Raw genomic sequence first — 12,965 nt, forward strand, 5'->3', positions numbered from 1 at the left:
TCAGGAAACATAAAGAGATGACTTCCAGGGAAAAAAAATGAACTTTTAATATTGCTTAACACACTGAAGAGTAAGTAAGAACATGCTAGGAATCCTTCAGTGAAATATTAATGCTTATGATTCTGACATGAGGGATCCTTAAATTTTTCTTGAAACAGACATGCCCTAATGCTTCTCTACTATTAAAAGAAAAATGAGAGATTTAAAAAAAATGAAGCAGGAGCCTTAGTCACCTTCTTCCTCCTCAGTCTCTTTTTCTTCCATCGTTTCTGTCTCCTTCTTCTTTTTATGTTTCTTACAAAGCACAAGGATGCAACATAAAAATAAACAAGTCAAAGGAATAAGCCACAATAATGGCTGATTTCCCTTCTTCAGTCCTGTCTCTTCTGCTTGGGGATTAAAAGGTGGGCCACTACTACTACTACCTCCATTGCCTTGGTGTTCGCAGTAGGGAGGTGCCCATCCAGGATTGCAGTGGCATTGTTGTTTATTATTGCAGATCCCCTTCATGTGGCAGGTCTCAGGCTGACAGGCTTGTGGCACGTGAACCATACTGACACACTTGTTGCGGATACATATCTTTCCTGGACCACACATTGTGCCGTCTTTCACTTGACCAATATCAGATATGGACATCCCTATATGATAATCAGTGCCCCAACAAGTGGTGTCATTGAAGTGAAGCTGATGCACTGTGGAATGTTCTATCAGATTAGGAATTACTCCCACATTTTCACACTGAACTCTCCCACACAGGATATCAGGGGATGCACATTTTACGTATTGTGTGTCTTTGATACCACAGTGACCAAATCGATTTCCTTGGGTGTTGATTTCTTTGTAGCAACTCTGAGGTGCACTCCTTGCATCTTTGCCAAATATCTCCCTGCACTGTTCATCATGGTTAGTACAGCTCTTTTGATAGCAGTAGGCACCATCACTACAGGGAATCCCATCCTGCACATATACATCTTCTGGGCACTGATGGGATGTCCCATTGCACCACTCCGGAAGGTCACATTCACTGATCTGTTTTCTACACAAAGTCCCTGATGACATGATCTTGCAGTCTTTACAACAAAGCCCGAAAGCACAAGCAGCTCCAGGCTTCAGAGTGCAATTCAACAGACAGCAGGGATCATTTATGCACTGCTCTATGGTTCCACAGTCACACTCCTCTCCTTCTTCGACCACTAGGTTCCCACAATACTTCAGCCTAAAGATATTCCCTGGATGTGGAGGAGAGTAAAGACATAATCCATTACTGATAAGATTGTCCCAATACTCGGCATAACTGCAGTTGCTGAATTTATTTGTCACCACTCTGGAAGGAAACATTATGCACCACTGAAGTTCACACACACACCATTCAGTATCATGCTGCATACCTAAATTATGACCAAGTTCATGGGTCACAACAGTTGCAAAAGCATACAGACTCTCGTCTTCAAAAACATTAACTCCACTATTAAAAGGACGCTGGCATATTCCACCAACATAGGCAAGTCCAAGCTTTATGCCAAATGATTTTTTTATGAAAAGATGGGCCGCATCATGTGACAGTCGGTCATCAAGGTTAAAATACTTCCAAACAGCAAAATCCTCCAAAAGCTTATCTATGTTATCGATGGGAACTGGGTTTCCTTCAGTCCAGACTTCAAGCCCAGTTAAAATTACATCAAGTTCCAAAGAGTGATACAAGCTACCTATTACATTGACAACATCAAGTATTTCACGCTGCACTACTGACACATTACTTTCCGAGTGAATGAATCGAAGATTGTCCACAACCACTACCAACTCAAGAAAACGCAAGTGGGTCCACCAGCCTGTGTAAGAACTTTGCATCAGAGTGAAATTATGCAACTCTTGCAACTCCAACTGGCGTGCTATTTCCTCTTCTGTTAACCCACATCTCATAGGTGGGAACTGTGTATCATCACTGTCTATCTTATACACCAAGTGTTCAAATGTGGCAGAAAACCTAACTGGTTCAATTTCATAAGCAAGATCATTTATCTGTAGTATTCCTCGAAAACCTCCAGAACAAGTACTGAGGGCAACCAGGGACTTGGGAACCCCCTCCACATAACCATGATAGTAGCAGTCATCAGGAACAAAAGGCTGATCCTGGCGGAGGGCACGCTGGTCTGTGTAGGTGAACACTGGGAGGTGTCTGGAAACCAAGAACTTCTTGACCCTCATGCGGGCAATGTGTCTCTGGCCCCCAAACCGCAGGCTGTAGGAGAGCCAGCCTGGAGCCTTTGCATTTCTGCCCCTGCCAGTCACCTTCAAGGGGATCACCAATTCTGGAGAGGAGAAGTGCTGGGAGGCCCTGGCTTGAGAGTGGTCAGAAATGAACAAAGACACTCCAAATGAGACCAGCAGAAGAGTGACTCTGATGTGCACCAGGGCCTCACCCACTGCCATTATGGAGCCATCTGTTTAGGGCAGAAGAGGGCAGGGCATCAGGCGCTACTGGTCTGGCTCCTCCCTCTGAGCTGTTCAGGGTGCAGGGCTGACCTTTATGGATCTGTGTCTTGGAAGAGTTGAACCATCAGAGCTTCAGTGCTGAAAGTGAAAATAGAAAGAAGAGCTAGGATGGGGTGGTTGGGGCAGGGAGGGTGGGGGGGTGGAGAGAGAGAAGAAGGTGATTTCAATTGGGACAAGGCTTGAATCAATAAAATTCCTGAGATTGTTTCATATATAAGTAAGGGCAAGGGGTGGGGGAAGAGCAGGTTTCCAGGGAAAGAGATGAAGGAAATGCATCGTAGGTTGGTAATTATTGAACCTGATAAAGATTCATTATATACTGCTCTCTAAACATGTACACTGGCATGACATTTTCCCTATTAAAAAGATTGACATCTGACTCCCAATTTCTCCTCCACCCAAAAATCTACTGATACTCTGCTAGCTTCAGTAAGCATGTAGACGGCCCATCCAAAGCTCACCATTTTTTTTATCCCTTTATTCAGACAGTTTGATCCATCTCTCCTTCTCTTCTACAGACATCTTATCTAGCCCCCATTTCTGTTTGAGGTTAGCAGTCAAACTAAGCCTCACTTAATGGACTCATTAGTTTTGTGAGACCCCCTCCAATGAAGACAAATTTTTATTTTATAACGCATTTTTACATGCAGAAAACCCCTGGACATTCAAAGGAAGGCATCCATACTGACGGAGTAATAGGGAAAGGGGCTGTTATTTGGGGACAAGGCAAACAGCCCCATTGCCTCCAATCACAGCAGCCTTCTCTCCACCCAGCCCAGCTGCATCATGTTCTCAATCATAAGAGACTCATCTTGGCTGTGTAAATATAGATACCATTCTATATTTTACATGGCTGGTGAGTTAGCTGAATTCTCTAGAGAAAGCTGGATTAAGAATTTAAAACTAGAATCAGTTCACTAAAATGTTCAAAGACCACAATTTGAATAGACTTTCTTCATACCTGTTAAAAACATAAATTTTACCTCAGGTAAAAGCTAATTTCACTCATTTTCTGATTTTCAGTTAAAAGTATCAATAATTTGTGCTTCCCTGGTGATGCAGTGGTTAAGAATCCGCCTGCCAATGCAGGGGACACGGGTTTGATCCCTGGTCTGGGAAGATCCCACATGCCATGGAGCAACTAAGCCCGTGCACCACAACTACTGAGCCTGTGCTCTAGAGCCCACGAGCCACAACTACTGAGCCCGTGAAGCACAACTACTGAAGCCTATGTGCCTAGAGCCTGTGCTTCGCAACAAGAGAAGCCACTGCAATGAGAAGCCCACGCACTCACAACAAAGAGTAGCCCCTGCTCGCTGCAACTAGAGAAAGTCCATGAGCAGCAACGAAGACCCAACACAGATAAATAAATAAATAAATAAATAAATAAATAAATAAATAAATAAATAAAATTTAAAAGTATCAAAAATTTGTTTAATATTTTAAAACAAAAGTTAAAAAAAATTTTGGAGACACATTTGAACATATATTGGTGGCCGAATATTCTAAATAAGGACACAAATGGGTTCAGTAGTAGAGAGTGTAAGAAATATCCTCAGCATTATGATGTCAAAAACACCAGTACACTCCTGGATACTTTTCCAGACTAATGGATGACTACTGGAAGCCAAGAATACTAGATGAAACCTCTTAGGGAAAGCATCTCTGATATAGGTGAAATCCTAGTGACCAGATTTCCTTTCCATGTCTCTCTTCATGATATCCTTGGTATCTGCTACAGATTTGGGGGTATTAAGATGGAAATGTGTGAGTTGGAAGAGGATTATTAAAGCATTATAAAGAGGAAAATAACCTATATTAAGCTTCATCAGAAATATGATGTGGTAATAATAGAAAATTTCATTGCCAAGAATCTTTGAGTCATACCAGTCTTTGTCACTATTGCACTATTCCAAAGACAAGTCCTGAAGGACCATCACATTACCATTAATTACGTGAACTGGTGTCACACCAAAGCCCTTCCTCTCTAGCATTACCTGCACTTCAAGCAGTGTAAGAATCTTCCACTGTATCAGTAATTAACTCTTCTATTTCCAGCAGCTATTTCAAACTCCTCAAAACCACTATTTTACCTTGTCTCCACACACTCTTAGTCACAGCTCATTCAGTGTTTCAAAAACTTAGGTCACAAACCATTCAGGGTCATGAAATCAATTTAGTGAGCCACAACTAAATAAAACAACAGAAAACATCAGAGCGCTTCACACTGATCAGTATCACCTGCTATTACCTGTCACCACAGAAGCTACAGCAGCATTCTGCTGACACATCTTATGCTGATTATCAACTATTTTCTGAACCCCAAAACTAAAATTTATATTTTGTCTATGTAGCTGGAGATGGAAATCTGCATATTATATTTCCCCATTTCTAGCTGGCTTCCTGAAGAGTTTTGTCAAGAAGGGCATGAGAGGGAGAATAAAAGGCAAAACGAAAGGACAAGGGGCTCTACCTGTTTGCCTGCTGTTACTTTCAGTGACCACCACCTGCAATGGGATCTTGCTCTGGTGGTGAGAGTCGGTTACCACATTCCCAGAACCAGCTCTATCAAGCCCTACCAAAGGTACCCAGGGGACAGTGCCCCCTCCTCAGAAGTCTGAAAACCAGATGTACAGAGCCATCTTCCAGCACCCTGGGCAACCCACACCAGCCAGCCAGTGTCTCTTTCTCAGATGTTCCCTGGCTATACCACAAAGCTCCTTGATACAAGCCCCATAAAAGAGCACCCCCCTTCTCTCTAATATCTGAGTCAGAGTTTTAGAGGACCTTTTCCCATGTCCTTAAGGAACCAGCACCAGCTCAGCATTACGTTATAGTAGGTACAGCTATCAACTCCACAGTACCCCTTTTCTGAGTTCCAAAATTACCAACATCACCTGGGCTCATAATGCCCTATCTTCTACACTCCAGGTCCAGACATATGAGGCCCATTGTGACAGCTTCTAGGTTATGATAACCCCAACCTCTTCCCTTTGTTCCCCCAATCGTAGGGGAGGGACTCCTTCTGGCAACTCATACTTCTGTGTACCTCAGTGTTCCCTTTTTACCTTTTCAGTCCTCTATTACCTTTTCAAGAATTCCCTATAGTAATTGCTCTTGGTGGGTTTCTCTTTTCTGAACTAGATCTTGACAGATACAGGACTTGGTACCAAGAGTGCTGCCAAGAGAGACAAACAAAATGGGACTCTGGGATTGGCTTGGGTATGTTCATGGCCTTAACACAATGCTGAACTCCTTTTGAATGGGGAATGGGCACATAGTAACATCACAATTAATTAAATTACTACTCACGTTGATTGTGATGAAGTGCCCTACTGAAGCAAGTGTGTGGGGGACCAAGGGAGGGCTGTGATGATGCCTATAAGTATCTCAAGGACTGTGGTGTGGAATAGCTATACTAAATTCTAATGGAGATTTTGCAAAATGAGGTTCAAGGCTCTAAATTCTCAGCTCAGATTTCTGATACTGGTGGACAACGCCCCCCCCCCCAAAAATATCTCTCTTTTAGCCACATGGCCAACTTCAAAGAAAATCAAAATTTAACTGTGGAGTTACAGAATCACAGAGTAAGTTGAATACAGAGATTTGCCAAGACTGTAGTGGGAAATCTGATTGAGACAGGAAAAAACCTTGACACTTGAAAAGAGGAATTCCAGGTGGACTGGATTGGTTCTGAGTATCTAGATGCTCCCAAGTATCCCTGACTCTCCTTTACCAGGGAGGGAGACTACACGTTTCCTGTCTGAAAAGTCTAACCACCTCTAGCTGGAGACACTGTAATTATCTCAGCTGGGAAAATTATCCTGCTAGGGGATGCCTAGTATCCTCAAGACATACTCCTACTGCCCCTTATTGGCTCTAAATGCAAATCAGAATCTAATTCAACGTGCTCCAGAGAAAAAGGTTCAACGTCTGAATTGAGAGGAAAGAAAAGGTACTCTAAAATAATAACAAGTTTACTAATTTATATTGGCAAAAGAAAGGAAACAAACCATATTAGTAGCAGAAAAGATGAAGCACTTACAGAGATAAAGATATATTTAATATGATAAAATTCAAGCGGAATTTGTATCTACTTAACAAATAGCTTTGAAATACATAAAGCAAACACTGACAAAACAAAAAGGAGAAAGAGAAAAATTCAAAATCTACTTGTAAGTATTAGCACACTGTCAGCAATGAATAGAACACCCCCCCACCCCAAAAAAATGAATAAGGAAGTAGAAGATTTAAGCAAAGATAATCAAGTTAATCAAGTTAACCTAACTGACACATATAAAACACACATCAAAAAAAATGAGATGACAAAGAAATATGTTACAGATGAAGGAGCAAGGTAAAAACCTACAAGACCAAATAAATGAAGAGGAAATAGGCAACCTACCTGAAAAAGAATTCAGAGTAATGATAGTAAAGGTGATCCAAAATCACAGAAATAGAATGGAGGCATGGATCGAGAAAATACAAGAAATGTTTAACAAACATCTAGAGGAACTAAAGAACAAACAAACAGCGATAAATAACACAATAGCTGACATGAAAAATACACCAGAATGAATCAATAGCAGAATAACTGAGGTAGAAGAACAAATAGTGAGCTGGAAAATAGAATGGTGGAAATAACTGCCAAGGAGCAGAATAAAGAAAAAAGAATGAAAAGAATTAAAGACTGTCTCAGAGACCTCTGGGACAACATTAAACACACCTATATTTGAATTATAGGGGTCCCAGAAGAAGAAGAGAAAAAGAAATGGTCTTAGAAAATATTAAAAAAGATTATAGTCAAAAACTTCCGTAACATGGGAAAGGAAATAGCTACCCAAGTCCAGGAAGTGCAGAGAGTCCCATACAGGAAAAACCCTAGGAGAAACACACCAAGACAAATATTAATCAAAATAACAAAAATTAAATTCAAAGGAAAAATATTAAAAGCAGCAAGGGAAAAGCAAAACATAGCATAAAAGGGAATCCCCATAAGGTTATCAGCTGATTTTTCAGCAGAAACTCTGCAGGCCAGAAGGGAGTGGCAGGATATATTTAAAGTGATGAAAGAGAAAAACCTACAACCAAGATTACTACCCGGCAAAGATCTTATTCAGATTCGACAGAGAAATCAAAAGCTTTACAGACAAGCAAAAGCTAAGAGAATTGAGCACCACCAAACCAGCTTTACAACAAATGATAAAGGAACTTCTCTAGGCAGGAAACACAGGAGAAGAAAAATACCTACAAAAACAAACCCAAAAATAATTAAGAAAATGGTAATAGGAACATACATATCGATAATTACCTTAAATGTAAATGGATTCAATGCTCCAAACAAAATACACAGACTGGCTGAATGGAGACAAAAACAAGACCCATATATATGCTGTCTACAAGAGACCCATTTCAGACCTAGGGACACATACAGACTGAAAATGAGGGGATGGAAAAAGATATTCCATGCAAATGGAAATCAAAAGAAAGCTGGAGTAGCAATACACATATCAGATAAAATAGACTTTAAAATAAAGACTGTTACAAGAGATAAGGAAGGACACTACATAATGATCAAGGGATCAATCCAAGAAGATATAACAATTATAAATATTTATGCACCCAACATAGGAGCACCTCAATACAAAAAGCAAATGCTAACAAAAATAAAAAGGGAAATCAACAGTAACACAATAATAGTGGGGGACTTAACACCCCATTACACCAATGGACAGATCATCCAAACAGAAAATTAATAAGGAAACACAATCTTTAAATGACACAATAGACCAGTTAGATTAATTGATATTTACAGGACATTCCACCCAAAAGTGGCAGAATACACTTTCTTCTAAAGTGCACACAGAACATTCTCCAGGATAGATCACATCTTGGGTCGCAAATCAAGTCTCGGAAAACTTAAGAAAATTGAAATCATATCAAGCATCTTTTCCAACCACAACACTATGGGATTATAAATCAATTACAGAAACAAAAATACTGTAAAAAACACAAACACATGGAGGCTAAACAGTGTGCTACTAAATAACTAAGAGATCACTGAAGAAATCAAAGTAAAAAATACATAGAAACAAATGGCAGTGAAAACACAATGACCCAAAACATATGGGATGCAGCAAAAGCAGTTCTAAGAGGGAAGTTTATAGCAATTCAATCTCACCTCAAGAAACAAGAAAAACCTCAAATAAATAATCTAACTTTACACCTAAAGGAACTAGAGAAAGAAGAACAAAGAAAACGCAAAGTCAGTAGAAGGAAAGAAATCATGAAGGTCAGAGCAGAAATAAATGAAATAGAAATGAAGAAAACAATAGCAAAGATCAATAAAACTAAAAGTTGGTTCTTTGAGAAGATAAACAAAATTGATAAACCTTTAGCCAGACTCACCAAGAAAAAACAGGGAGAGGACACAAATCAATAAAATTAGAAATGAAAAAGGAGATATTACAAGTGACACCACAGAAATACAAAGGATTATAAGAGACTACTACAAGTAACTATATGCCAATAAAATGGACGACCTCAAAGAAATGGACAAATTCTTTGAAAGGTACAATTTTCCAAGACTGAACTAGGAAGAATTAGAAAATATAAACAGACCTATCACAACCAATGAAATTGAAACTGCAATTTAAAATTTTCCAACAAACAAAAGTCCAGGACCAGATCACTTCACAGGAGAATTCTATCAAACATTTAGAGAAGAGCTAACACTTATCCTTCTCAAACTTTTCCAAAAAATTGCAGAGGGAGGAACATTCCAAAATTTGTTCTACGAGGCCACCATCGCCCTGATACCAAAACCAGAAAAAGATATCACAAAAAAGAGAAAATTACAAACCAATATCACTGAAGAACACAGATGCAAAAATCCTCAACAAAATGCTAGCAAACAGAATCCAACAACACATTAAAAGGATCATACACCATGATCAAGTGGGATTTATCCCAGGAATGCAAGGATTCTTCAATATATGCAAATCAATCAATGTGATACACCATAGTAACAAATTAAGGAATAAAACCATATGATCACCTCAATTGAAGCAGAAAAAGCTTTTGACAAAATTCAAAACCAATTTATGACAAAAACTCTCCAAAAAATGGGCATAGAGGGAACCTACCTCAACATAATAGGCCATATATGACAAACCAACAGCAAACATTATTCTCAATGGTGAAAAACTGAAAGCATTTCCTCTAAGATCAGGAACAAGACAAGGATGTCCACTCTCACCACTATTATTCAACATAGTTTTGGAAATCCTAGCCATGGCAATCAGAGAAGAAAAAGAAAAAACAGGAATCCAAATTGGAAAAGAAGTAAAACTGTCACTGTTTGCAGATGACATGATACTATACATAGAAAATCCTAAAGATGCCACCAGAAAACTACTAGAGCTAATCAGTGAATTTGGTTAGGTTGCAGGATACAAAACTAATGCACAGAAATCTCTTGCATTCCTATACACGAACAATGAAAGATCAGAAAGAGAAATTAAGGAAACAATCCCATTCACTACTGTAAGAAAAAGAATAAAATACCTAGGAATAAATCTACCTAGGGAGGTAAAAAACCTTTACTTAGAAAACTATAGGACACTGATGAAAGAAATCAACGATGACACAAACAGATGGAGAGATATACCATGTTCTTGGATTGGAAGAATCAATACTGTGAAAATGACTATACTACCCAAAGCAAACTACAGATTCAATGCAATCCCTATCAAATTACCAAAGGCATTTTATACAGAACTAGAACAAAAAATTTTAAAATTTGTATGGAGACACAAAAGACCCCAAATAGCCAAAGCAATCTGGAGGGAAAAAAACGGAGCTGGAGGAATCAGACTCCCTGGCTTCAGACTATACTACAAAGCTACAGTAATCAAGACAATATGGTACTGGCACAAAAACAGAAATATAGATCAATGGAACAGGATAGAAAGCCCAGTGTTAAACTCACGCACCTATGGTCAACTAATCTATGAAAAAGGAGGCAAGAATATACAATGGAGAAAAGAAAGTCTCTTCAATAAGTGGTGCTGGGAAAACTGGACAGCTACATGTAAAAGAATGAAATTAGAACACTCCCTAACACCATACACAAAAATAAACTCAAAATGGATTAAAGAACTAAATGTAAGGCCGGACACTATAAAAACTCTTAGAGGAAAACATAGGAAGAACACTCTTTGACATCAATCACAGTAGGATCTTTTTTAACCCACCTCCTAGAGTAATGGAAATAAAAACAAAATAAACAAATGGGACCTAATGAAACTTAAAAGCTTTTGCACAGCAAAGGATACTATAAACAAGACAAAAAGACAACCCTCAGAATGGCAGAAAATATTTGCAAATGAATCAACAGACAAAGGATTAACCTCCAAAATATATAAACGGCTCATGCAGCTCAATATTTAAAAAAACAAAAAACCCAATCAAAAAATGGGCAGAAGACCTAAATAGGCATTTCTCCAAAGAAGACATACAGATGGCCAAGAGGCACATGAAAAGCTGCTCAACACCACTAACTATTAGAGAAATGCAAATCAAAACTACAATGAGGTATCACCTCACACCAGTTAGAATGGGCATCATCAGAAAATCTAAAAACAACAAATGCTGGAGAGGGTGTAGAGAAAAGGGAGCCCTCCTACACTGTTGGTGGGAATGTAATTTTATACAGCCACTATGGAGAACAGTATGGAGGTTCCTTAGAAAACTAAAAATAGAATTACCATATGACCCAGCAATTCCACTACTGGGCATATACACAGAGAAAACCGTAATTCAAAAAGACACATGCACCCCAATGTTCATTGCAGCACAATTTAAAATAGCCAGGACATGGAAACAACCTAAATGCCCATAGACAGACAAATGGATAAAGAAGATGTAGTATATATATACAATGGAATATTACTCAGCCATAAAAAGGAATGAAATTGGGTCATTTGTAGAGACGTGAATGGACCTAGACTGTCATACAGAGTGAAGCAAGTCACAAAGAGAAAAACAAATATCGTATATTAACACATATATGTGGAATCTAGAAAAATTGTACAGATGAACTAGTTTGCAAGGCAGAAATAGAGACACAGATGTAGAGAACAAATGTATGGACACCAAGGGGGGAAAGTCGGGGGGGGGGTGTGACTTGGGAGATTGGGATTGACATATATACACTAATATGTATAAAATGGATAATTAATAAGAACCTGCTGTATAAAAATAAATAAATAAAAATTTTTAAAAAAAAAACAAAAAAAAAACTTCTGATCTGCAAAGACCTTGTTAAGAAATGAGAAGAGATACAGACTGGGTGAGAATATTTGCAAAACAAATATCTGATAATGGATATTATGCAAATTACAGAAAGAACTGCTAAAATTCAAAAATAAGAAAATAACCCAATTTAACAATAGGCAAATGACTTGAACAGACATCTCATCAAAGAAGATATACAGATGACAAGTAAGCATATAAAAAGACGCTCCACGTCATACGTCACCACGAAATAGTGAATTAAAACAACAAGATACCACTACACGCTTACTAGGGTGGCCAAGATCCAAAACACTGACAACACAAAATGCTGGCAGGGAAGTAGAGCAAAAGGTACTCTAGTCCACTGCTAGTGGGAATGCAAAATGGTACAGCCACTTTGGAAGACAGTTTGGTAGTTATGTACAAAACTGAACATACTCTTACCATACAATCCAGCAATTGTGCTCCTTAGTGTTTGCCCAAATGAGGTGAAAACTTATGTCCTTATCAAAACCTTCACACAAATGTTTATAGCAACTTTATTCATAACTGCCAATAGTTGGAGGTGACCAAGGTGTCCTTCAGTAGGTGAGTGGATAAATAAACTGTGGTACATTGAAACAACAAAACACTATTCAGTGCTTAAATAAAAAAACTATCAAGATATTAAAAGACACAAGGGAACTTAAATGCGTATTACTAAGCAAAGGAGCCAATCTGAAAAGGCTGTATATTGTAAGACTTCAACAATATGCCATTCTAGAAAAGGCAAAACTTTGGAGACAGTAAAAAACATCAGTGGCTGCACAGAGTTAGGGAGAGGGAGGGTGAACAGACAGAGCACAGAGGATTATTACAGCAGTGAAACTATGCTGCATGATAAAATGTTGAATATATGTCATTATACATTTGTCCAAACTCAAAGAATGTATAACACCAAGAGTGATCCCTAGTGTAAACTACAGACTTTGGATAATAATGACATAGCAATGTAGGTTCACTGATTGTAACAAATGTACACTCAAGTGTGGGATGTCGATGGTAGGGAGGCTGCGCTTGTGTGGAGCCAAGGGAGTGAGGTATGTGAGAACTCTGTACTTTCCACTCAATTTTTCTGTGAACCTAAAACTGCTCTAAAAAAAAAACGAAACAATCTATTGAAAATTTCAATGACA

General features: G+C 38.7%; 1 protein-coding gene across 1 annotated transcript; it reads right to left on the reverse strand.

The window, feature by feature from the left end:
- Positions 1 to 225: 225 nt before the first annotated feature.
- On the reverse strand, positions 226 to 2,558 carry LOC133084725 (disintegrin and metalloproteinase domain-containing protein 20-like). The gene is given in 3 exon segments (XM_061181492.1): positions 226 to 2,428; positions 2,430 to 2,528; positions 2,530 to 2,558. Coding segments are annotated over 3 exon segments (2,331 nt in total).
- Between the last annotated feature and the right edge of the window lie 10,407 nt (positions 2,559 to 12,965).

The sequence above is a fragment of the Eubalaena glacialis genome, chromosome 2 (genome assembly GCF_028564815.1).
Source record: "Eubalaena glacialis isolate mEubGla1 chromosome 2, mEubGla1.1.hap2.+ XY, whole genome shotgun sequence".
Classification (NCBI taxonomy): domain Eukaryota; kingdom Metazoa; phylum Chordata; class Mammalia; order Artiodactyla; family Balaenidae; genus Eubalaena; species Eubalaena glacialis.